The sequence below is a fragment of the Triturus cristatus genome, chromosome 7, assembly GCF_964204655.1.
Source record: "Triturus cristatus chromosome 7, aTriCri1.1, whole genome shotgun sequence".
NCBI lineage: Eukaryota > Metazoa > Chordata > Amphibia > Caudata > Salamandridae > Triturus > Triturus cristatus.
In genome coordinates this window covers 1,189,127,731-1,189,155,545 of record NC_140590.1, presented here as the reverse complement: position 1 = coordinate 1,189,155,545, position 27,815 = coordinate 1,189,127,731, and the positions used below count along the sequence as shown (strand labels likewise).

At 42.1% G+C, this 27,815-nt stretch overlaps 1 protein-coding gene across 1 annotated transcript in view; it reads left to right on the top strand.

Annotated features, from left to right (window-relative positions):
* LOC146811427 (integrin alpha-X-like) overlaps positions 1–27,815 on the top strand; it is a 665,400-nt gene that overhangs the window by 297,335 nt on the left and 340,250 nt on the right. The window contains exon 9 of the mRNA XM_085615067.1: positions 21,088–21,238. Coding sequence (XP_085471193.1) covers positions 21,088–21,238 — 151 coding nt within the window. The remainder of the gene's footprint in view (positions 1–21,087; positions 21,239–27,815) is intronic.

Below are 27,815 nucleotides of genomic sequence, written 5' to 3'. Positions count from 1 at the left end.
GACAGACTTTTCTTGAAAGACAAGCTAGAGAATGACCCTGCAGGTTAGTATATTTTCTTACTTTATATGCATCTAGTCCTTGTAACATCTTAATCTTCTGTTTAAGTCTTTTTTGGACATATCCTCGTATAAAAACTCGTAATATATCAATAGATACTTGTCCAATACTACAAATACTGCTACAATTCCACTTATACACCGGAGCTTGTGCACGCCTTCCTTGAACTTCTTCAGCTATTACTTCTTCCACAATCCTAGGAACCATCTTTTCTCTTGGAATGGGACAACCATCTTTTATCTCATAGGATCGACCACTAGTATCAACTGCATGAACTGTTGAAAATAGCTTTCTTCATTCAAGAAAGGCTCAGTACTAGAAGTATGCTTCCATTCACCAGTGAATATGTTACAAAAGTTACTTCTATTAACCAGTCTTTTCTTTTCTTTTTCTCTTTCATAAATAGCATTGTTGTATCCAATGTTTTTATTCTCTTCAATATTAATATAAAAAAAATCTTATTTCAAAAGCATTTTCTACTACACTTTAAATGTTTTGCTTTTTTTTATAAACTACCGATCTCTTTTAATATTTTTTACAATCTTTCAATACTATTTGTAGTACTCTACTTCTATATATTCTCTTCCGTATGTCTTTATATTCTTTAAGCCTTCCTTCAACATGGATTGTTTTCCCATAACATATTTTAACTACTAATATGTCCTTTTTTCAATTCCTTCCGATTGGTTGTAGAGCTTTCTTTAAAAGTCTTTTAACAAACTCTTTAGTTCTCCTACCAAAAGTATTTTTCTTCAATGTAACATTTTGCACTTCATCTAATTTCTGCTTTTTTTCTTTCCTTTAAATAGTACCGTTTTTTTCCTGTCTTCTCTTTTGATCTTTTCTTGCCATACTCAATCTTTATTTTACTAATAATTGTAAATATCTGAAAAAAAAGAAAAAATGTAATAGTTTATAAAAAGAATCATATACAAATGTTCTCATCTATAAGGAAACAAACACTTTTAATTGTATTGCAAATGTCTTTATAACACATAAATATTTAGAATATTATACTTTACATATTAGCAAACCTATGATAAGAACCAGGGGCCTGATTCACAGAACTAACTTAAGACAAAATCCTAAACTTTCTACCATTTTGGTATTTACAGAATGCACTTACTCATTTTGGTATTCACAGAAGGCACTTACTCATTTCGGTATTCACAGAAGTTAGGAGTCCTAACTTTAGGACTTCTAAATGCCTTCTGTGAATACCGAAAGTCTTAAAGTTAGGATTTTTCTCAGTTTAGGAGTAGTAAAGTTAGGACTCCTAGCTTTAGGACACCCAAATGCCTTCTTTGAATACCGAAAGTCTTACAGTTAGGATTTTTCTCAGTTTAGGAGTAGTAAAGTTAGGACTCCTAACTTTAGGACTCCTAAATGCCTTCTGTGAATACCGAAAGTCTTAAAGTTAGGATTTTTCTCAGTTTAGGAGCTTACCTCAGGGACCATAGGATGGACTCCATCTATAACAACAATCTATGTTTTGATATGGATGACATTGACAGAAGTGATGGAGTTCAGTTAACAGATGAAGGAAACAGAGTATTTCTCAACAACCTTAAGCTGTGCATCCGCACTTACATGTAGCTTCAACAAAGTCATAATGAAAACAACTGATCTTTTTAGAGTAACCCTATAACCCAATAGTGAATCTTATATTTTCTTTTAGCATACATACTCTCTTTTTAATTTTTTGTGGATTTACGAACCCGTCGCAAATCCGCAAAAGCATGAATTCAATGTACTACAACACACTACACTTTTCAGGTTTTAGTTTTAATTTTCAATTTTATATATTTTTATTAACTCTATCAAATGTAATATTATTATTAACTTCAATCTCACTAGCTCTATACAACAAGTTCACAAATGCAACACTACCTTCTAAATTATATACTATTAAATGATTTATTTGAGGTGGATCCGCAAATCCACCGTGACGTTACACTGGGGGACCGCACTGAGAGCCGCGATAGGGTTGCGACTCCAAAATCGAGAGAAAAAAAAAACCACCCCACTTCCATTACTTGGTGTCCGCTGGGGACCCCATCCCTGGGACATGCCCTCATGTTGGGAACCACTGGGGGGGGAGCCCCAATGCCCCGTGGTCCCTGCCGGCTCCCTGCCTCCTGCGGTTGACGGCATTGCATTTGGACAAGGGGAGCTGCAAACAGGCAGCTCCCTTAGCCCAAAAGCAAATCTGCTTCGCTTCATGGAAGCGAAAGCAGTTTTATGCTCTTGCTTCCATTAAGTGAACCAGAAGTTTGCAATGGCAGGGCGGGAGCTGTGGCCATCCCCTGACATTGCTAGAGCTGGCCTTGGGGGGTTGTCATCCCCAGGGCCCTGGAGGGCTCCAGGAGGGGGGCCGCGTAGCCCCCCTCCCATCTTCTACAAAGCCCCGGGGAGGTGGTGGTCCCCAGGGCCGGGGGTCTGCAACGGACCCCCATCATAAACAAAGGTTTGCCCCGGGGAGGTGGTGGTCCCTGAGGCAGTGTGGGGGTTTCGAGCCCCCCCACTCATTTTTAAAGCTAGCCCCGGGGAGGTGGCAGTCCCCGGGGCTGCGGGATGCTCAAGGCCCCCACACCGCTATGAATTGGCCCGGGACCTGCACCACCCGGGGGCTTAAAACAAACAAAGCGCAGGATTTTCTTTCTTTCTGCTGGATTCGCAGACCCTACGCGAACCCCGCTGAAAATAAAAAATAAAAATGCTTTTTTTGACCCTGGGTGTCCCTATGTGACACCCTGAGCAGGCCTAGGGGGTCAAGGTGTTTCTACCCTGCCCCCTTATCTTGTTTTTAATGTTTTTTCTTGTGACTCGGTTCTACCGAGTCACAAGATGGCTGCCAACACTTTCTGGTTTGAAGTGTTGGCAGCCAATCAGAATCAAGCTTGTGCTCGAGAGGGTTCACAAATCCACTGCAGTCACAAGATATATAAGGAAGCCCATTCTGCCACCGATGCCAGCAGCCCTGAGGGTGAGGAGGACCAGGACTACCGGTCCCAGCCCCCTACGCGGCCGTTGCCGCAAACGTCATCTTGCCTGCGCCCGAAGGTGCTTTGAAAGCTGATCGTGGGCTCCCGCAGCACGGGAAGCCCGTACTGCCACCGACGATAGCAGCTCTGAGGGAGAGGAGAACCAGGACTACTGGTCCTAGCCCACTACGTGGCCGTTGCTGCAAACGTCATCTTGCCTGCGTCTGGAGGTGCTTTGAAAGCTGATAGCGGGCTCCTGCAGCGATGGACATGTGCGGGCATGCCAGAGCCACACCCGGGCAAAGCCCAGGCCAAGGCGGCCGTCCACGCCCGTCGGAGCCCGGAGGAGGCCGGGCTGGGCCACCCCCTAAGGTCTTCAATCTAGGAAGCTCAGAAAAAGTAAGACTTTGTTACTTTGTATCACTAATATTCACTGTTTTCATTATTGACATTGGTCCCCCTCCTCACAGAGCCTACCTATGACTCTTGGATAAATATTGCCCTAGGGGTTGGGTTGCACTGATAGGCATGTATACACTTTGTACTTTGATATTGTTTCAAGTATACTCAACTGCCACTTTGCCCCATGCTCTACTTCCCATTACTTGTACTATTGACTATTTTATCCACAATGGGAAAGAGGAAGGCTTTCGAAGGGCCTATGGTTCCTCCTAAGCAAAGAAAAACAAAAAGAACAGTGAAATCCTCTGGTGGGAACTGCATAATCGACCGCATTGATAATTTAACTACCGAATGTGAAGACCTGTTACAACTCGAACCACTGGCCACTAAAACCGTCCCAGACTCTGCTCAAGCGGGTACTTCCACATCTAGCCTACAGCCTCGTATACCTAATATGTTTGGAAAAGCAGCCAAACAGCCTATGGTCAAGATGGTAATGATAGGGAATTATTCTAGCCCGGAGGCATCGGGATTATCTCATCCATCAATATCAGTAGTAGATGTCCACTGTAAGAATCGATTTTTGCCATTGCTGGACTTGCCCGATGGTTCTGTAGATGGGTCTGTAGAGGGCATGGCAACCCCTGTTTCCCCTGTTTCTTTGCCCCCTAAACTTTCCTTGGGGTCTGTACCACCTGATCCCAAATCACAAATAAGCTGGGAATGCACAATTCTAGTTAATGAATTAAGGTCTGAAGCGGGGGAACTAAAAACTGCCATATCTAATTTGGTTCTTATTATAAATAAGTTAAAGTGTGTAAATAACATCGATACTGCTATTACATTGAATAACCGGTGCACACAGACCATTCAGCCTGCCCAGTCTATTCAAAAGATAGGTACGCAACAATCTGTACCCAACCTTTTGTTTATGACAAACAGGAGGCCCTGGGCCCGAAAATGAGAGGAAGACAGATGAGGAGCGCTCCCCCTAGCCAGCTTAACCCTCATTATCTACAATTCTCTTCTATCCCAGTTACCACTAATGGAGGGCTGAACCCGGAAACTCCATTCTATAACAAAAATAGGCTCATTACTCAGAGAAACAAAGTAATTATAATAAATGTACCAAAACTACCGCCACATGTGAAGTTTGAACCCGAAGACTCCCTTACAAATAAGGCCATCCACTGGATAAGATATACCAGAGGGTTCCGCTCGATCATTAGAAAAGATATTCTCCATGCCTGTAGGTCCTCCACCACGAATCCCATGTTTGATTCGATTGAATTATCTTTAAAAGAAGCTAGGATGGTGGATGATCTAGTGGCACTAGACTTTAGGACAGGTCCTTAAAACAATTCACATATTAGATTCAAGTATTGCAGATTGGGACATGATCTAAGGCAGGGCCATACACCTCAGGTAGGGCTTCCATCTCCAGTACAAGTGTATATTGACTCAGCAGCACCAGTAATCTTATCTCCTCTACATATGTATCCTCATGTATAATACATATAGAGGCTGATAGCATTAGAGAATCTCCCGTAGCGATTCTACATCCTAAGGCAAGTAATGATACATCTTCTTTTAGTATCTCTGGTGTAGCTGAGGCTGTGTACCCTTTATTACCCTTTATTAACTTTCTCTTCCTCTGGGTTGCCTAATCCAACCATTGACAATGGGCATGTTACCACCATAGAATCTTGCAGTGGCCCAACTACATCTACAAATGAGGTAAAAAAAAGCTTAAATATAATATCCTGGACCCTGGAGGGGATACATTCTAAATTGCAAGACCGATAATGGTACCCATTTGTTGGATCTAATGACATTTGCATTTTCCAAGAAACTTGAGAAGTGGCTAAGATACACATAAATGGCTATACGACTTACAGTGTGGAAGCAAAAACACCCTAAAAAATTGGGGAGAGCGAGTGGGGGATTGATAATATTTGTGAAGAATACTATAGCTTGCAAATATAAACAGTTTATAATAGAATCCTAAGATATACTGGGGATCCAGCTAACTTTTCCGACAGGCCTTAACCTAACTCTACTTAATATCTGTGCTAGGTCCGAACCTCATAATAATGAATCTGCAGTATTATCACAGCTAGATGAGTTTTGGGGTATACCAACTCAACTCTAAGATTATAGTTGCAGGGGATTTCACTACCACGTTTGAACCCTCCCCCCTATTGAGTATTTTACTGGAGGAGGAGAAAGAGATTTGGGGCATACCGAGTCTGGCACCAGAAGTATAGGGCTTCCCTCAACTCGTCCTCAAGGGGTGTAAGGGGGGCCAGCCTCACTGGCCCACAGGGAGACCCACTGGTCCTGGGGTCAACTGGGCAGAGTCCTTAGTCCTTTCTAGGCATCAGGGGGTCCTCCTTCCAGTTCTACATGGTGGTCCAGGGTCCAGCAGCAAAGGACCGATAAATCGCCAGGCAAAAGAGAGTCTCCCCCTTGTGCAAGAATTTTTAAAGGAGAGATGAAAATCCAAAAGCCAGTCACACCAGGCCAATCCGAGTGTGCCTGGTCATCTTTCCACCTCTGTACCTCCCTCCTGCACAGCATGCTGGGACAGTTCAAAATGGTGTCATCCAGGAGTCCCAACTTACATCTCCTCTGGGGGCTTCAGGTTTGCTCCTTGCTGATACCATTGTCAGGGCATTTCTCACTAGATTTTCAAAGGGGAACACCCTCCTGTGTTGGCTCCAAAGGTTTGGGCCCCCTCCTTTGTTCACTGGGCTTATGCAGGAACATCCCTGGCACAATGTGACAGCTGATTAATTGACGAAGATCATTTTGCCCCACCCTTTTCCTCCTCAGGAGCTGAGTGAAGCACTGTTAGTTGTTCCATTTGTGTGGGGAGGCTTCTGTTCTACTGCTGGAGAGAAATGTAGTTACCCTGGCACAGCAGGGTGACAAATGGCTTGGGCTTCTGAGTGACCCATAATTTGTACACATATCTTTGTGGAACTTGCAGAATTGATTTTCCCAGACAGGTTTCACCCTAATTTGATACATCACTGGTCTCTGTAGAAAAAAGAGAAGCGAAGCTGCACTCTAAGTTAGTTTTCTCCCTGTGTGTATAATAGAGTGTCACTACAGACAAAGCAGTAAATCATATTGACTTTCTTTCTTTGTGTACACTAACGTTATAAGGCCTACCCCAGGTCAATATCTAATCCTGTTGGATCCCCACTGCCCCAGGCTACCTGTTCACAGTGATCAATCTGAGCATGAACATAGTCTCCCACATGCAGCCCACAAGTGTGCACACGCATGTGTACATGTGTTCACGTGTAGTCAGCCAAGTACCCCTTACCGTTACTGCACTGCAGCAACCTTATTTTACAAGGTGGACACTGGTGGTAAACTTGCCCAGTCCATTTACCATGCGATTACCATGGGTGGGACCCACAGTACTCACACCCCCACTATGCATATTTTCTCATAAATAATATAATTGTAAATATTGAAGTGATATTATCAATGATATCATAGAAAATGTAATGAGTGATGTAATATGTGAAGCAATTAGTAGTGCATGGTGAGGGCGTGAGTTATAGTTACTTTGGAGCATGAATTACAGATAATTGAGACAACTATAACTGGTGAATTTCAGTGGTTTTGTAAGTTTAAAACATTAAATTGTCACTGAAATTCTCACCTAACTCTAACTTCACTTTAACATTTTTTTTTCAGTGAATTTATAGTTTTTTTTAGTGTAAAGTAATAGTTTGCTAACATACGTAATGCCGACCCCATACCACACACAGCATTTGGCCATGCGAGGCCGGGGGTTGGCTACAGTCCTGAGTCTGAACCCCTGCTGATAGCCAACCCCACGTTGCACACAGCCAAAAGCTTTGTGTTAAAACCTATTAGTGCAGCACCTCTGCCCAAACCACTTCAGCCCTGGGGATCCCATACCCTGAGGCCTTTTTTTTAAAAGAGGAGTGGGTGTGTCCCCCCCTCCCTCTCTGAGCCGTTATGGACTCCAAGGTCCCCATCCCTCAGGGCCAAAAGATATTTGTAATGGGGAAGGGTGCTCGTGCCTCTGCTTTCTGAGCCACAGGTGGCCAAGGGGACCCTAACTCCCGCAGCCTTTAAGGGGAGGGGCACACTTCCCCCTCCCTGGGCCAACAGTGGCCCTGGGAGCTCCATTCCCTGGGGCCAATACTATAGGGAATGGAGGCATTTGGCCATCCACTCATTTTCACACCGGTTCTAGGGGATGAGGTCCCTAGGAAATCACAGATGTGCCTCCCTCCCCTATAGAAATAATTTGTGCCACCCCCTGGGCCCTAACCCACCCCAAGTAACCCACGCCAGGTAGCACAGGAACCTGCACTTCTTTTCAGTTTTGCCGTAGATCCTCCACGAATATGCAGCAAAAATGTTTAAAAAAAAAGGTATTTGGCCCCTATCAGAGTTCCCAGCACCAGTCCTATGTGGTCAAGGTATGCCTACCCTGCCTCCTTACTCCTTATGTCTTTTTTTACCTTTATTTTAGGACTCAGGACTAAGTCCCGAGCCCTAAGATATCTGCCACCACATCCTTGTTGAAGTGGTGGTAGCCAATCAGATCTCAGCTTGAGATCTGTCTGGTGCACTGATCTTCCATGGCATGATATGTACAACGGTTTTAAGCATTAATTGCTCAAAAAATACTGAACGGATCTACACCAAACCACAAAAGGCATGCTTACTGGACCACGATTCAGCTTTCTGCCAAATTTGGTTAAATCCGTTCAGCGGTTTGGGCTGTAGCTGTGTCTAAAGTTACTATAGAAAAATGAATGGGTAAAACACATTTTGGGACTTCCCTTTTTCTTGGACCTTGCTTGACAGATCATTCCAAAACCTTCAATGCACAAACTAGTAAAAAAGTAGCAATTTTTTGGAACATTTCGTGGAGATTCTTCGAACTTCACACAAGTTATTAGCAAAAGAAACAAGGCATTTCCTATAGAAACACAATCCTAACTATAAGTACTCAGTGGCGACCACCACTGGCTAATATATGGTGGCACAGAGTAGACAGTCTTAACTTAGGACAATGTGTAAATTATTATGTGGTACCAAAACAGCAATAACGTCAAAATGGAAAACAATAAAAACCTCAAACCAAATTCAAAAAATAGAGTAAATTTAATAAACCAAATGACACCAACATGACAAAAACCTAATAAGGAGAACCGGAGATATGTGTTTCAAGTTTTATATAAAAATACCACTGAATATCACAAAGTGGCAATGATAGTCAATAATCGCCGTAGATGGGGACCTAGGCATGATTTGAGGGTACCATGATGGAGGGAAGGTCTGATACACCAATCAGGTTTGTCCTGGTCACATATTTTACCTTCTGACTTATTCTTTGAAGTACCAACCTATCACAGGAGTATACTTCTAAAGCTACCAGGACCACAGAGGACATACTTAGAGGCTCAATTTCACAGGCATTTCACATGTTTTCCACACATATTCAAAAGTTAGTTACTGGTTGGGAGCTAGCAGATTCGCTTGTTATTTAGCCTTCTGACTGTTCCGGCACGTAAAGTGCAACTTTCTAAAAGGTACTTTGACTTAATATTTTACAGAAATAGGACTCCACCATTAAATTGGGTTTGTAATAACTATTAGGTATACACACTACCAGCTAGAAAAATAATTTATCAACAATTTTTATTAACTATTAAAAGCAGTTGTTTAATTATTTTTAATATTGTTCCCCAGTGTTTTTCTATGTGTCAGCCAGCCTTCCAACAGTGAAAACAGCTTATGGGTGATAGACACTATAAGGACAGTTTAATATTTAATTTCAACAAGTCCTACTTATAAATGCCATGCAGTCTAGCTTCCGGGTTACTAGCCCTACATAGGAGTGAATTATTAATATTTATTAGTAAGGTTTTTACCTGTCAAAAAGGTTTCATTTTGACAGGTTGAATTCCAGTTTTTAGGTCTCGCCTAGCATCGCAGAGCATGCGTTGCTCGCTCTGCGAAATCTATTGTCGTAGGGTTGCTTTCGGAAGTGGGGTCGAAGCTCCGACCATGCCTTTCATTGGCGCGTGTCACACTTTATGCTAAACGCTCGCTTTTGATTTGGAGTGAGGCTTGTCCCTGTCTCCTTTTCGGCTCGCCCATATGGACTGGATTTTGTACATCGCGGCGTAACATGCTTGGATGTATATTTTGCTTCAGGACTATTTTAGATACACACTTTCGGGTACAATAGCAGCTACGCAGAATTTTCTGGTATGTAGCTTCACACTGCATTTATTATGTGTTGTATAATGTCATTTACTGTGTGTTGTATAACGTTTTCCATCTGCATTCTCACATATGGGAGTTCTTTAGTTTTAGAGCCCTTTCACATTAACAGACGGTAGCGTTTATGCTCTGGTATATAACTTGCTAGATCTCCATGGCGCATTTAATTTAACGAACCTCGGTGTGTCATTTTTCAATATGTCCCTTTTTAGATTTAAATGTCGCTTTCACTTTCACAAATCGCAGAGTTTTATTTATTCTGGCATTGCATTGCGTCTTAACTATTATTTCAAATATGGCATTGCATTGTGTCTTAACTATTATTTCAATCAGCAGCAGTCTTCTTCCTAATTGTGCCCTGATTCTGAGCATGCCTTTTGAGATAAGCACAATTATGCTTTATTTTACCTAAAACTATTCAGCTCTTTCATTTTTCTGCTGGCTTTCATTGTCTTCAGTCTGTCAGATCAGCGCTTGTTTTTTGTCGTGTTTATAAGTTGACGCGCCTTGAGGCATGCAGGCAGAAGTACGGTAAATGAATACGGCATGTTATTTCTTCTTTATTAGGCTTACAGCTGGCTTTGTCCTGGACAAGTCAGCAAACCAGCCCGGGACTAGAGTACAGAGAATTCCATAGCATTAAAAAAAGAGCACAACTAATTTGTGATTTGTATCCCTAAGAGTACAAGAGTTTGGGATAATGTATACATGAATGCATTTACAAATTTGTTTTGGAGGCACATAACAATGCTTCTACACGAAACGCCCTACCCAACAATTAACTAGACATAATGCACACATAATCTTTCAGATCCAGAGCTCTGGACTAATGTCTTTTTGAATGAACCCTCGCCTGCACATCACATTGTTCATCAGAACCAAACATGTTTGTATGTTCTAGGATTTGTCATTAACATCCACGCTTTTCTCATAACACCATGCACACATTTCCCTTTTCATCACATCTAAACCTTCGCTCATTGAAAATGTGGGAATTCCATTTCCGTGCTCCTAATGTTCATCAACAGCAACTGACTTTTTATTCTGATGGTTAATAATGCCTCTTGTATCTTTTGCGTTTTGGCCTTTCTAGTCTGTATATTAATTGCGCTCCAATCCCTTCGGGTCAAGTTCTGCTCCATAAAACTGAAAAAAACATACCATTGTCCTACCTGAGATTGCTTGCCTCTCTGATAGCAAGAGGGTATGTTTTTTAGGTCGAGCCTGCATTTGCAATGCAATACGTCTCGTATTCACGAGAGTTTGAGCTATTGACATTGCAAATGACAATGCCTTTTATTTTTGTTTTAGGTTTTAAAACATAAATAAAAGGCATTGTCATTTGCAATGTCAATAGCTCAAACTTGCATAAATGCGAGACCAATTGCATTGCAAATGCTTTTTACATTGCTACAGTCAGGCTACAGTGGTAGGCCTGAAACCATGTTTGCACTACCACTGTATTGAATGGCACAATATGTGCGGAAGTCCACTAGTGGTATTTAACTTCCAAGCCTAGGTACACCTTATGCAATATACTATGGATTATAAATGTAAAAGTTAGAAATATGTCAATTCGATTATGTTTAAAGGGGAAGCACAGACACTTCGCTATTAGTTAGCAGGGGAAAAATGCACAGAGTTCTAAAGTCAGAAAAAATTATAGGGTCCGTCAAAAGGAAAAAGATCCTGGATGACCATGCAGAAAAGTTGGATTTCCTACACAGGCTGCACCCTGCCAAGGGCTGGAGTAGAGTAATCAATCCCTTGATGTGCTTACCTGCGCAGGAAAATTATCGCAAGCAGATCATTTGCTCCCTCTATAGTATCATATTTATGTTCTATGTATCTCTGAACCTACCTGCAATCCTCTTATAACATCTTTCCTAGCCACTAACCTTGTCCATGGGGAACTCTTCTTTCCTGCAAACCCCATCTTTGAGGTGACTAACCTTAGCTTATTTGCAGATGCATCCTACCCCATTCTGCTGTCCCAAACTCAGGACAAGCTCCACGCCAAAGGGCTACTCACTGTCAGGAACCATCCACTGCCAGGTGACACTCCACCTTGGTAGGCCTCACATCAAGCTGTGGGGCTTGCAAGGATTCTCCCACTTGTTTCTGAGGTCTCTCTGACTTGTTACATTTCTTAGAGTGGGAGGCTACATCCTCAGGTGAAAAGCACTCTCCATCCACTTATTTTCTGCCATCTCAGGGGTGAGTCTGGCTCTGTAGCTTTTGGTCTGTACCCTGAGACTGAATATGTGCCCTGGCAGCACAAAATTTCCAAGGTGAACACACAGTACCCCTCAAGGATGACATACTCTGATGATGTCGTGTAGGCGTCTGCCTGGTGCAGGTTTCCTGTCCCCAGTTTCTGAGACAGCATAGGCAGCACTTCCTGATCAGACGTGACCTGACCAGGGTCAGTCTTGGGGTGTTTTCCTCTCAGAACAGGTAACCCTCAACCCTCTTAGCCCTTCCACTGAGGAAGGCATCTATTTCCTACCAGTTACTTTTCACCTAGACTTCCAAACCCTCCCTATAGGGATGGCACCCCCAGAAATCTGCACATTTGGGGCATCCTGGGCAGCTGCCCACACAGTTCTTTTCTTGCCAGTAGGAGATTGTTACCAAGGGTTTAGCAAGGAGATGTGAATGAAATGGACAGAGATGCTGACTTTGAAGCTTGGGAACCAGGTTTGTGTCCCAGCATTGGCTCAACATGCTGTGATTCTGGGCAAATCACTTAACCTCCCTGTGTCTAAAAAACATGGCCTTGTTTATTGTAATCTGGTTCTCATTTAAAGCACTCTGATGCCTTTGGGCTATGTTCGCGCAACATAAATCTGGGCAAGTACAAAACCATTCTAACGATACTATGACATACTCCTGCCCATGGACCTGGATAACCCTACCGACCTGTCCCGACAAATACTGTGCTAAGGAAACTAGCCCTGTTATCACCATGACCTGGCTGGCACAAGTACCCCACAGAACAGTAACAGGGACCCAATTCTCTGTGACCTCCTTAACATGATGTCTACCACCTTCAGAGATCACCAGTTTACCTTCTTGATCCACTCTCCAGCTAAGGGATATTAGGCATGCTCTACCCTCTCCTCCTGGGATTAATCTATTCCTAGGGATACACTAGTCACCCCTTTGGATGCCAAGCTGTTGGTGGCTTCTGGGTATCTAGAGAGTCCCCCCTTATGCTCTATCTGTAGATAGTCATAATACCGGGCCTTTAGAAATGGCACAACGGGTAACTAAAATGTTCCTTCTTCTGCTCAGCAGTGTTCTGGAAATGCCTCCCCTCAAAACTCTTATGGGATCTTTTTTGGGAACTTCCCCATTTTATAATGGCCTTCCTTAAGCAGGGGTGTGTGTTGGGGGTGACCTCAATCATTCCCAGGTACCTTTCTGAACACTCTGGTGCTGAGCTGGAGGTCAGCTTATTTCCCAAACTCTCTGGGCAATAGATCGTGGTATCTATTAGGTGTTTGCGTAACTCTGCAAAGCAAGTATTCAAAATGTGCTCCTTCATAAAAAACATTGCACAGCCCATTATAATCCTTTACTTTACTGCCTTTCAATCAGCCTTCCAGTGCCTTACTAGATGAGTCTACAGAATCCTCCTAAGACTGGTGTGACTGTTTCTGTCTATCCCTGAACTTCAGGCAAAATGTTTCTGGGGTTAAATCAAATTTGCAGACGATGGCCTCCTTTATGAGGGCCTACCTAACCTGGTCAGCTTTATCAAGGGACAATGACATAACAACCCTACATAGGCTACCCCCTAGTCCCCCTCAAGGACTTTATGCCTATGCAGGGCCACCTCATATGATGCAAACTAGTTAGCAATGTCATCCCCCACCACATAACTAGGCACAAGGTCTTTTGGGGATCTGGGCTCTTTGTTTGCCTCTCCTATTCACTACAGTATGGCTGCCACCATCATCAAGGGATGCAGAGGCCTTGTGGGCCCCTAAGTCCATCTTGTGCTGAGTCCTCTCATGAATCAGCAGGGCCTTCCAGTCCTCTAAGTCCAGGGTACATTTTATTCTCCTCCAGTGTTATCATTGCTGCTGCCAACTTCTCCTCAGTAGCTATGGTTAGCTTTTTTCCAATCAGTGTTAGAGAAGCCAGCCGCAATTTCAAAAACCTCTCCCACTACCAGATCCACCTCCATGTTCCCAAAACTTAAGGTGAAAAAATTGAGGCCATAAATGAATTTAGGAAAAATAAAAATAACCCAAATAAGTTATAGTTAGCTCAGTTAACTGTAAATAGTGAATTTCAGTTTTTGTTTTTGTTTAAAATATTGCATTTTAACTGACATTTTCACCTAACTATAATGTCCCTTTAATATTTGTTTTTTTCTGTGAATTTCTAAGGTTTTTTTAAATGTAAACTAAGATATTACTACCATATCTAACTATAATATCACTCTAACCTTTGTTTTTTTCAAGAAATGTGTAGGATTTTTTAAACGTTAAAGACATTTTTTTCCTCTACCTAAATTTAACCAGAAATCGTTGGAAACCATGCCACATTTTAAAAGTCACCATTAGTTCTAATGGGCCCCATAATCACATTTAAAAGCAATCATTAGATATAAATCCATTGCACTATTAATCACCAAAGTTGTTATTTAAGCATTTGAAATTAAAACAACATTAAACACAGCAGAGTCTTTCTTTTATAGAACTTAACCCACATAATGCTGCCAAAAAGACCAACTACAAGTAGTCCCTCAATCCTTCAAAACAATAACCACATTTGTAAAATGATCATGAACTTCAATGGATCCTATATTGACATATAAAAGGAATCATTAAAAATACATGCATTGCACTGTCTATCAACAAAGTTGTCAATAATGCAAAGTTAAAGCAACAATAAACATGTGTGTCTTTCTTTTATAGAAGTATTTGAAAATACCCCAGGGGTGGGGGGTGATTCAACTCCTGCAGCCCCGCCACAACACTACTTTACTTTCTTAGTGATGTCCTTGCCCTTCCTTGTGGCACCACAAAGGCCACAGAATATCAAAACATGCTCTTGCAGGGCATTATGGAGCACTCCCTGGACAAAGCAGTGAATATTAGAACAGTGGGAGAGGGCCCCTGTTCTCTGTCACTGCAGCCCATGAAAAAGGCTATTTGCCAAAACACATCAGAACATGATGCCTCTGTAGCGAGTAAATTGACATTGCATAGAGTCAAGTGTACGTGGGTTCTTTTTCGGGCCCGCTGTGTACCATCGTCATCCTGGTGAAGAGGGTGTACTGGACTTTTCCAGGCTATATATGCCAATGTGTTTTAGCCAGGTTGTACACCAGTGTGACTGCTGCTCAGCATTGCTAAAAGTTAGTGGCGTAGAGGAGAGTGCCATGGAGTCTCGTGTCATAGAGTGGAGTGGTATACAGTGGAGTAGAGTGATGAAGAGTGGAGTATCATAAAGTGGAGTGACATAGAGAGGAGTGGTGTAGAGTGTAGTAGACTGTCGTGGAGTGGAACAGAGTGCCATAGAGTAGAGTGGCATAGAGGGGAATAGAGTGTCATAAAGTGGAGTTGTGTAGAGTGAAGTGGCACCGAGTGGGGTGGAGTGTCTTAGAGGGGAGTGCCATAGAGTTGAACGTTGTGTTGTAGAGTGGAGTGTCATAGAGTAGAGTAGTGTGTTTGTAGAGCGGGTAGAGTATTGCAGAGTGGAGTGGCATAGAGTGGTGTAAAATTGAGTAAAGTGGCGTGGAATGGCATAGAGTGGAGTAGCGTATTGTAGATTGGAGCTGCGTAGAGTGGCGTGGCATGAAGTGTTGTTGACTATCATAGAGTTTAGTGGCGTAGAGTGTCATTGATTGATGTAGCGTAGAGTGGAGTGGTGTAGAGTGGTGTAAAGTGGCAGAGTGGAGTGATATAAAGTGGAGTAGAGTGGAGTGGTGTAGAGTGAAGTGGTGTGTAGTGGTGTAGAGAGTTGCAGGGTGGAGGGGCATAGAGTGGCCTAGAGTGGAGTCGAGTGGTGTAGAGTGATGTAACTTGGAGTAGAGTGGAGTGGAGTGGTGTGGAGTGAAGTGAAGTGGCATAGAGTAGAGGGTCATAGAGTGGAGTAGCATAACGTGGAGTCGAGTGGAGTAAAGTGGAGTGGCATAAAGTGGATTAGAGTTTCGTAGAGTGGAGTGACGTAGAGTGGAGTAGTGTCATAGCGTTGACTAGAATGCAATGACGTAGAATGGAGTGGCATAGAGTGAAGTAAAGTAGCGTAGAGTGGATTGGCATAGAGTGGACTAGAGTGTTGTAGAGTGGAGTGGTATACAGTGGAGTGGAGTGGAGTAGAGTGTCACAGAGTGGAGTGGCGTACAGTGGAGTAGTGTAGGGTGGAGGGTTGTAGAGTGGAGAGGCATAGAGCAGAGTGGAGTGTTGTAGAGTGGAGTGGCATTGTGTGAAGTGGAGTGTTGTAGAGTCGAGTGGCGTAAAGTGGAGTGGCATAGAGTGTCGTAGAGTGGACTGTTGTAGACCGGAGTGGCATAAAGTGGAATGTGTCATAGAGTGGAGTGAAACAGAGTGGAGTGCTGGAGAGTAGAACATCATAGAGTGGAGTGGAGTGTTATAGAGTTGAGTAGTGTGTTTATAGAGCAGAGTAGAGTCGAGTAGAGTATTGTAGAGTGGAGTGGCATTGAGTGGTGTATAGTAGAGTAAAGTGTCGTGGAGTGGCATAGAGTGGAGTAGAGTTTTCTAGGTTGGAGTAGTGTAGAGTGGAGTGGCATAGAGTGTTGTAGAGTGTCATAGAGTGGAGTTGCTTAGAGTGCCATAGAGTAGAGTTTTGTAGAGTGGAGTAGCCTACAGTGGAGTGATGTAGAGTAGAGTAGAGTGGATTGGTGTACAGTGGACTGGTGTAGAGTGGAGTGGCACAGAGTGAAGTGGCATAGTGTGGAGTAGAGTGGAGTGGCATAGAGAGGGGTGGTGTCATAGAGTGGAGTAGAGTGGAGTTGCATAGAGTGGAATAGAGGAGAGTGGCATAGAGTGGAGTAGTGTAGATTGCAGTGGAGTGTTGTGATGTGTCAGATGTGTCATAGAGTGGAATAGAATGCCGTAGAGTTAAGTGATGTAGAGTGGATTGATGTACAGTGGAGTAGAGTGGAATAGTGTTGTGGATTGGAGTACAGTGGAGTTGCATAGAGTGGAGTAGAGAGAAGTGGTGTAGAGTGAAGTGAGGTAGAGTGCTGTAGAGCATCATAGAGTGGAGGGGAATAGAGTGGAATGGAGTAGAGTGTCCAAAAAAGTGGAGTGGTGTAGAGTGGTGTAAAGTGGAGTAGAGTGTCGTAGAGTGAAGTGACGTAGAGCAAAGTTGCATTGGTGTTGGGTGGAATAGAGTGGCATACAGTGGAATGGAGCAGAGTGCCATAGAGTGGGGTAGCGTACAGTGAAGTAGAGTATTATAGAGTGGAGTAGTGTACCAGTGGAGTAGCCGGGGAGTGCCACAGAGTGTCGTAGAGTGGAGTGGCATGGGGTCAATTAGGTATCATAGAGTGGAGTAGCATAGAGTGGAGTAGACTGTTGTAAGGTGGAGCTGCATAAACTATAATACGCATGGTGTGGTAGAGCACTGGCATTACAGCAAACTAATTTTCAGTTGAAATGACCATTACATTTGCACAGGCATACAGTTTTACTGATAAAACGATACAGCGCACAAACGCTAATGTTTGGAAATCTGCATCACCTAGTGTACTGATTTGTTTTGATCCTATTAAAATATTTGTTTCCACCACATTTTAGAATTGCAAAAAAGTGCCTAATTTGTGCTTTCCTGATTCTAATATATTCTGAAGTATTTGTACAGTTCATTTATAGCCATTTACATTTTGTTGTGTGTTAGAAAAAATAACATCCGACAGCCTTTTTATATCCTATACCCAGCAAGATTGTCACATAAATCCTCTCACTTGGCAGTGGAAAAAGAAAAGTAAACACCAAGCTCCATGGGAGACAGAGCCTAACATTTGACCTCCGACTTTGAATACACTGCAAATGTGACAAGGTAAAAACAAAATGTAAAGGCCTCCTTATTGTTTATTCACCTCTGGTAATTTTGGGGGTGTTTAGCACCCTCACTCCCCTAATTCCAGTATCTATGGCATGGGCGCAAAATTGAGGAAGAGGATTGTTTAATTTATGCTATTCGCAAAGCGCACTGACCAAAATAAAAAGTTCATAGACAGAGCATTGTTCCACACAGGCATCTGGTAGTGGCAGAGAAAAGTAGAATCAGTCAGGCAGAAAGATAGGAGGCAGGAAATCTTTTCAACGAAAAAATACAGCAGTTTACTGCTGTGAACTAGCATACAGGAGACAACTAAAAACATGTACTATCCTGTAGTACCTCACCAAAAAGTAAAAAAGTATTCACAGAGTGAGCACTCGTAGAAGAATACAAGGAGCCAGTCAGAGATGTGCTAAACAGGCTGTGCTTCACGGGAGGGACAAAGACCTGGTGGACAACCAAAAACAAATAAAGCCAGCAAATAGAAAGGGAACAAATGTGAGTTACAAACTAAAATGCATTCCCATGGAAGCTTTGAGGATTACCCCAAGACAGATGTGCTGTGCGGTAGGCTTCGACCCAAAAAGCATCAGTCCATAGAACGGCTCATGACCAAGGCTCCAAAAGCAGGAGCAGAGTCTAAGAGGATATGCTAGCATAACAGCATGAGAAAATAATGCTAGCCATACCAAAAGAAATAGCCAGGGGAAGGAAGGCTAATGGATCTGGCACCAAGATCACAGTAGATGCACACTGAATAGAAGTGCGGAGATCCTACCACAGCAGGAGACAACCTGGAGGAAAAGTCTTACCCTTCCACCACCAAGATCTCTATAAAAGGAGGCTCAGAGGTCTGCTAAATTTAAATCCTGACAACAAAGTACAATAAGTAATAACTGCAACAGGCGCTTTATATAATTAGCATTTTCTATTTAGGTTCAGGTAGGAGTTCTGCTCCCAACAAGTAAACAAATCAACTGATACATATAAGAACATATGCAGCGCTGCGAGGACATGTAAAAATCAGCTCTACATAGAAACAATGTAAGAGTCAGTTTTGTATCTCAATGGAGAATCTTCAGCCATCCCACCTTCCATGATTGTTTTACATGTAATTTTGGAGCAATAAGTGAGTGAGCGGTGAAACAACACATCTTACATTACAGATTATTCTGTGTGCACACTCAGGGCGTGATTATACAACAAGCAATTGCAGCACGGTATGTGATGCAAGAAATCAGCAAGCAAATCAAAAGCACAGAGGGGCTTATTTACAAGGCCCTTGCGCCACTTTTGCGTCATTTTTTAAATGGGGAAAGTGAGCAAGGGGATTGTAAATTTGCCCCAGAGATCCTAATCTAGTACAATAGGAGAATGGTGCTGTTCATACTAAAAATAGGTAGCAGCTAGGGGGCAGGCTAACGTGGCCAGCAACAAGATCACTGGGAGCTATAGCATGAATCTGCCACCCGCACTTAAGTAATGCCGGGGCAGAGACAAAGTCCAAGTGATACCGGAAGGGCTGGGGAAGGGAAGGTCAAGCTAGGACGGTGAGAACTGCATGAGCTAGGGAGCAACACAGTGCATAGGGAGGGGTGAGTTTAAGCAAACAAGGGAGAATGTAAGATCTATATAACACATGCACTCTCATAGAGTGCTTATCCAAAATGAAAAAAAAGTTCCCTAAAAGTGAGCAGTAAAAGGTTACAAGTCAGTCAAACAAAAGGATGGAAAAGAGGTTATGCTCCAGGTGAGGGACGAACACAAGAAGGACAAGATGGGATAAAGAAAGCCATTGAAAAAGAAGCAAGCAAATAAGAGTGACAATAAAAATAACCAATGGGAAACAACGGGCGGCTGTAAATCCACTGCAAGTTTTAGATAATCCCACAAGCGGTCTTCTGAAACCAGACGGTTTGGGCTGTCTGGTAAATGAGACCTAAAAACAGAAGAATACAGTATTTTGAATTGATTTGCATTTCCAAATAAGGTGTGCAAACACGTGTGATTTGTCCTCTATGGAGAGTTTGAAACAAAACACATTCATTGCCTCAGTCTAGCATAGTAATTCCTTTGAGAGAGTCCATGCTAGTAATACTTTACCCAAACAAAGCTAAAGCCAAACAGACCATCTCCCTGCCAACTAAATAAATTGCATTCATGTACCCCAGAATAGGCTTATATGTGCGTGTATAACTTGTCCTCTAAAGTCAGTCAAGTTTTGAAAAGTACCTGTCCTGAATCCACAAGTGCTGGAACACAAGACAGACATATTTGTTTTCTTTGCAAGTTGGTGTATACACCCGGGACCTTTATTGTATTTCAGATTCTTCCACTCCTGGAGGTTAAGAGGTGTGTTTTACAATTCTTAAGCGCAATCGAGTTGTCCACCTCAAACTCGCCAACCCCCACCTCAATTCAAGGTGCACACCAACAGCCACCCGTGGAAAATCGTAACAGTATGTTTCAATGTCAATTAGCATAATGCCATAGATGCAGGATAGTGAAAGAAAGCCAACCTGCAGGTTTCATTAACTATATAAAAAGGCGGTCAGACCAAAACAGACCGTTGCCCTCCTGCAGAAAGAAGCTTAAAAATTCCTCTACCTGCAAGTACTGGAAAAACTCCATCCTACCTAGGTGGAACACGATCATTGGATAGCAAATCAATTTCATAGTACAGTGAGCAAAATGTTGCCCAAGCCTTATGAAGCCTACATACTATCAACATGAGGCATAGATAGGAACATTAATTATGAATTATTTAAAACTTCTCTAAGCAAAGACATTCCATAAAAGTCCATTTTAGATGAAAATCATACGAAACATGTACACTTGATTTTTATCAAACTAGAGCAAATGGAAGGTAAATGGCCTATTTTGTGTGCCCTGATCTTTTTGTTGTAAAGGAGAAACTGCAAGGCTCATTCACCAAGTAGAAACCCAGACGTGAGATAATCATAACACTGACTCAAGGTAAGTCTGAATGCCTGATTTAAGAAGGATTTTGCCCAGGTATATATGAATCTTAAAACTGTCTTACATGACTTAAGACAGCCCTAGGACTTCTTAAAGACCGAGAAAAATTATTCGTATATTAGGACCTCTTATCTGGCCGTAGACCCTCTTAAGACTATAATAAATCTGTATTTCTTCTTCACAAATCATCCTCTTTATGTTTTCCTCCTGGAATTCCTGAGGGGGGCAAATAAGAGTTCCCTCCTATCTAGGGCAATTTCTAACAGGAGGATTTTTTTGCCAGCTAACTTATTCTAGAAAGCATACTCAATTGGTCCTTTTTCTATAAAGGTTGGGGATGCATTCCGCCAGAAAAAAGCAGAGCTGGAGCTGGACACTATAGCTTCCACACCAACGGACCAACATAAATTCAGCCCCGACAACTTCGACGCTCTGAACAGCATCAAGGAGACATTGCAGCAGAAGATATTCTCAATAGAAGGTACAAGTTGTTCTTAAAAATTTAGCCTGGTGTTTCTAGAGTGGATAGAGAGCACCAATGCAAGAAGGCCTCTGCCATCCCGCAAATGCTGCTGTTTCCTGGTGCTACCTCAAGGCCCCCATTCTGGGACCATCCTTTATTCCAATGTGGTAATTTGGCACTTAGAATTATAGATGCCAGGCACACCAATAATGGAATTACCGCAAGTGGTATTACGACGACACTTCTTGAAATACCAATTTGAGCAGAAACTTCAGTTTGTGCCCAAGTTGGTATTAGGAGGTCACTCGGAAGGAGGATCTTAGCAATAAACTGTCTTCTCAGGATTAGGCATTCTCAAAAAGGGCATCTTTGCTTTTATGAGGTATAAATCCAGAGACATTTTATACATTTATAATTACATAAGTTTGGAAAATTCACTTAGGATGATTGAGAATATTGTGCATGGGATTTCCTTCATCACTCTCGACACATAGCTGGAGAAGCTCCTAAGTAAAACGTAAGAGTGTTTATTAGGCCTCCTGTGCTCGCTGACTTGCACCAACTTTTTGATTTTGTATATACCGTGGAACTTATAAATTATTGTCAGAAACAGTGGTTCCTGTGGAATAATAGAATGATATATAGATAATAAGGTGCACAATCGCAATGGAAGGGTTAAAATTATGTCAGAGGGTGAAGATACCACATACACCTATGGTTTTAGTTTGATACAATCATATTTTATATTTACAAACAAAATTCTAAATACAATGAAAAAGAAAAATGTGCGTAGTGTCCCCAGTGAGAAACAGGAACCTAAAATATTGGTGACATAATTGTGACAGTATTTTTCAAGGTTTCCAAGATATTCAAAAAAGTCCACCATTTAGCAACTCATTACACAATATACAGCAGCTATATACAATAATAAGCGCTGTGAATGGTTCGCTTTCTTTTGTTGGGGAGGAACTTGTCAAGGCATGAGTTACTCCTCTGTATAGGAGTAAGCCAGTCCTAAACCAGAGAATTTTCTTTGTGAATCAGGCCCAGAGTGAGTCGCTGCTTATGGCAAAATGTTTACTGCATTGCAATAGGGATCTCTCTGCTTGTTGCACACATTGTAAAACACACCAGCTTCAATCATGACTTCAAATGTCTAAGAGAAAGTGATTGCACAAAATAAGAAGCTACTTTCTGATGTGTCTTTATTACAATGCAGGTTGAACATTTGATTTGCTTTATCAGCTACAGAAAGATTAGTTGATTAGAAAGCGCATGAGAGCTCGTTCTGGTTTTAAACAATCCCAACAATAGGATATGTTTATGGACCAATGATTAAAGAACCGGGGGTCATATTTTACATGGGGCGCATTTTCCTGGATTGCGCTGGGCGCACCTTTCTAAAGGTGCACCGAGTGCAATCCAGGGAAATGCACCCCATTATGCAAATGTGCTGCCCCCAGGGCACCCACGAACTTGCGCTGTCATGGGTGCAGTGCATTCCTGCGAAAAACGGAGCGGCTGAGCTGCTCCGTGTTTTCACAGTGCAGGCAGCAACCCGCCCACACTTTTAGGGGATTAGAGATCCCCTAGCAGGCAGGGACAGTCAGCGACTCCAACCGCCTGCAAGGGGATGTCAGGGGGTCCATAGGACCCTCTTTCTCCCTGCCAGTGGGCTGCAATCAGGTGGTGCACTGGCAGTGCACCAATTTTTATATGGCGCTCAGTGAGTGCACCTCCTGAGAGCTTCTTTGCCTCTGCGCCTGCGTCTGTAATATGGCACGAGCGCGGAGGCAAAGGGATTCCCTTATTTGCATTTGGCCATGCCCCATGCAAATGAGGGATCGACCCCTGCAGATAACACTGGCGCTTTATTTGCGCCAGCGCTGTTGGTATTACAAAAGAAACAGCACAAGCGTCTGTGGCCCCTTCTGTGATACCAAAGTGCCCCGGAGGTGTGCAAAGCGGGTGTAAACGGGGCACATTCTGTAATATGGCCACAGATTGGATAAAGAAGCTACCACAATGCCTATGACTACCGCTCAAACTAATTGTTTAAATACTCTTAATTGCAAGCCCCAAGGGTTGTGTGGAAGGGAACATATTTTAGATTCGCTTCCAACGCAAGAAAACTAACTCTGCACTCCATGTGATATACCACCCAGCAGCTCTACCGTCTCTTACTTACCCTGACTCCCTGATGCTACGAACCTACCTGACTCTAAGTCAACATCTTGGTGGATGATGCTGCAGAACCTGTTTGATACATGTTTTCCTGCAACGTTGAGGCCTTTAAACAAAAACTGTCTGGCACCTGCCCCCCTTCCTTATCTTCTAACTCTTCTCTTTTCACTTCTCGCAGATAGACAGTTTGGTTTCATACACTTTTAAGCCAGTTGACAAATGACCAGCAGAGCTGTTGTACTCGTTCCCCAAAACATCTTTTAAAAGATCTTATCTAACCAATCACAGTGCAGAAGGGAATCTATTTTCTTCTAGATGTCCTCTCTCAATTTATCTTGGTGATGGAGAATTGAAGCATTTAAAATGATCCTAATTTTGAAAATGATATCTTTACTTAACTTCCTTCCTCTTTTCTTTCCATGGCGTTTTTTAAAAATTTTATTTTTTAAAATGTTCCAATTCTCTTCTCATAAATGCAAAATAAAGAAACCTCATCTGCGCTTAAACAAACCTCAATCCTATACAACTATAGTTGGTGACTCCACTCCCTTCAACCTAGAAGAGGTGTTCATTAGCCCAATTTGAAATTAACCTATTCTGTCCTTTGAGGAAAACGAGGTTCTTTGTGGTTTACAAATATTTCAATAATGTAGGACTGGATGTTCAAAGAGTTTGTTCGCAGAAATGGTCGCAAAATGCATTGCAACTTTTCGCAACCAGACTCTGATTTTGCGAAGCAACCTATCTACTAATAGTTTGTGTTTCTAAATCTCCATTTACAAGGGTTCGCAGAACGACCTGCTTAATGAATATTATTTAGACAATGCAAATTACAACCTCCTGTGATTAGCTACAACAGAATGATGGTGGCATGCAAAGGGACAGCAGACCACCATCCCTATAAGGGCATCCGCAAATGGAAAACATTTTAAATATTCTAATATTTTTATTACAATTTATATAAATAAAACCATGGCATCAGGTACTTTATAGGCTATATCACACTGTTCAAATGCAGCAGGTTAAGTGTTATATGTCATGGATTGCTGGCATTTAGGTAAATGTCACACATCAGTGGTTACTAAAGAACAACTCCTCCCAACTTAGATGCACACTCCTCCCTCCCCCAACTGCAAGTATAAAACAGGAAGTAGAAAGAGCAAAAAGGGAGGCTGCTCAATTGCAATGTAAGTGTTTGTTTAGTATATAGGGAATGGGCATCCAAATGGAGGGATGTTAGCAGTAGAGAGATACTGAGCAATGGATCCCTAGACAACACAGTAAAGAGATTATCAGGCAACTGTTTCAGACACAATAGTCATCCAGTCAAACAACTGAAGCACCCGTAGCCTTGGCGGTGTGATATGGGTGAATTACAATTAAGATAGATAGTCTATCAAGGTTCAAAGTAATCTTTATTCGGTCAACAACAAGACCATAAGAGCACATGTTAAAAACAAGCACAAACAGATCACACAAATTGGTATCACAAAAAATAAATTACTAAAATGTACGTCATTGTTGCCCTTCCATTTCATCATAGCTGGATCATGCGGCAATTTTTTTCCTTCAGCTCCTCGCCAGAGAAATAAAATTCACAGCATAGCAGATTGTTGGGGAACTCACAGGGAAGGACCAATAACCCTTCTTGATACAATTTAAAATGTTTCACGGTTTAAAATTGGACACAAAAACTGGGTTCTAAAAGAAGAATATAAATAACATATAGGGCTTAGTGGACTATATGGACACTGTCGCATTGGGCAGCAGGGTAATGATGCAAACCACATCCCTGTAAGGGGGAAAGCCACCAAGAAGTGAATCATGTTTACTCGAAGGTGAGTATAAATCTGTGCTCTGGTGCCTTTATCAATGATAGATAGGGCTCCATGCCTTTGCATGTTGACAATGGGATATATGAATGGGCAGTTACCATGTGTAGAACTTTCTCAAGTCTCATCTTATCTCTATGGGCATGAGATGTGTCCTTTACCAAGGCCTTAATGCGTGAGCTAATCTCGCTAGTATTTCAAAGACACTAGATAACACTAGGTCTTAAAAAGTGTTTTTTATGTACTTAATCCATGGGGTCGCTAGTATGTTATCCTGTTTCAAATAATCCTCCACTAAACCCAAAGTAAAACTTAGCTCCAGGGTGGACCAAATGTGAACCCACAACAAGATGGGTGCCAAGCACATTGTATCTTCGAGATAATATAGGCCCATTTCATTGTGAGTTTTAAAACTTGATGTGGATCAGGCGAGTCCTAAAAGTCTGGTTAAAAATGTGTTTTCTTCTGCTTATAGGGTGTTTACAGATATATGTCACCATACTACAGCACCGTATGTGCCCACAGCCAGGCATTTACTTCTGTATAGCATTGTCAGTTCTTTCGGGGTTTATGTCCTAAATTGTTTGCAAATCTAAACAGAGATTCACATACCACCTCCATCAACTGGGACTTTTGAGTAATTAAATGGTTCCATCTCAGATTGGTGCTAAATAGAATGCCCAAGTAGTTAATATTCATTGTTTTTTTATTGGTGTATGCCCACTTGAACGGGTTGCCTTTGGCCCATATGTTAAAATATAGGATTTTTCATTATTTATCTAAAGGTTTAGCCCTTGCATGAAACTATAAAACCCATCTAAAAGTGCTTGCAGACCATTAGAAGTGAGGTCCAAGAGGATGGCATAGTTTGGGTATAGTAAAACAGGGAGTAGACGCGAATCAATTTTCGGGACATCAGGGGGACAGGTTGTTAAAAAGGAATCAAGGGCATTAATGTAAAAATGGTGCGAGGATGCAACCTTGTCTCGCCCCACACGTAACTTTGATAGGGGGAGTCTGTTCGCCTGACTTAGAATAACGAAGTATCATATTTTTATCTTGATGGAGACTTTTTAGCACACTCAATAAAGATGAATCCACTCCCGCCTGCCCCAGAATGTCCCACAATCTGTTTCCATCCACTAAGTAAGAGGCACAGGAAAGGTCCATAAAGGCTACATGTATGGCCCCTCTCCTTTACCCAGAATTAGAGAAAGACTGAAAGCTTGCTCGGTAGTGCCCATTCCTGGATTGTCTATCAATGGTTTCCGTTTCCCCAGGAACCTCTATTCAGATTGAGAGATGTTAAGTGTTATATGTTCCATGACAAGGGTGCTCCAAATTGTGTTAAACCAGAGGGAGATGGGGTCTAGGTAACTTTTATCCAGTATGTGGCAATAAACTGTTTTGAAGCACTTGTCATGTATCTAGTTAATGCTCAGTCCATTAATTTTACCATTAATTTTATTTTTATTTATGATTTTGGAACTCAAATGAGATCCACATAAAAGGATAACACATGGAAAATACCTTTTCCTGCATTTAAAATCAAAATAAAAACAACAGAAAAAGAACATTTTGAGAACCTCTAGTATATATCTAGAAAGCTTTTAAAGAAGTTAAAGATTTTATAACAAAACATTTCATTGGGGGGATTATAAATGGCGTCTAAGAATGTGGTGTAAGACAAAATATTTAATTTTAGACAAATTGGTCTCAACCACTTACGCCGATGTAAAAGCAGAGCTGGGCAGACAAAGAGTACATGAGTGATATCCTGAGAAGCATTATTACAAAGATTACACATTGCTGAAGAACCATACCATCTAGACAATAAATTATTCAAAGGAAGACGATCCTGCCTCAATAGAAACAAAAAGCGGCGTACACCATGAAGAAGGTTCCAGGTAACATAGGGTTGTATTTTCCTTATTAGGCAGGAATCAATGGCCGGGGAAACACCTTTCTTTAAGATGAGGGCTTCCCTATCCATCCCAAAACTTAATTTCCATGTAGCTAGTTTCAAGGTGGACTTCAGCTGATATGCAGATAGTGTAAAAAGTGCTGATTCATCCAATTGTAAAAGATCAACTGCAATTCTGAAATTCTTTACAATTAGGGAGTGCTCTTTTAGGGATCCCAGTAGTTCTTTTTGAGTAAGATATCTTAGAGTACCGGGTTCTCCCTTTAGAACATTAAAGACCCATCGCACTAGCCCAGCGAGGCCCTGGACCCAACTGCTACGCAGGCCAAATTCCAACCTAAGAGCGGCCACGGTACAAGCGGTATTAACCGTAGTTAAATACCGCAAGATCTTGCCCTCCGTAACGTTAAAAAAAAACCATTTGCCCAATTCAAGTAATTCAATGCCATACAGTAGGGAAGCTGGGATTTTGGCATGGAAGACCTCTAGCAGAAGGGCAAAATGTCTTCTGCCAGTAGATCTATAAAGAGAACTTAAACTTTTACATTGTGCCAATGCCTTCCGGGTATTATTTGCTATATGGGCCTTATCACTTAAATTACCAGATATTGTTTTTCCTAGGAAGACATAAGATTTTACAACTTCCAACTTCTGT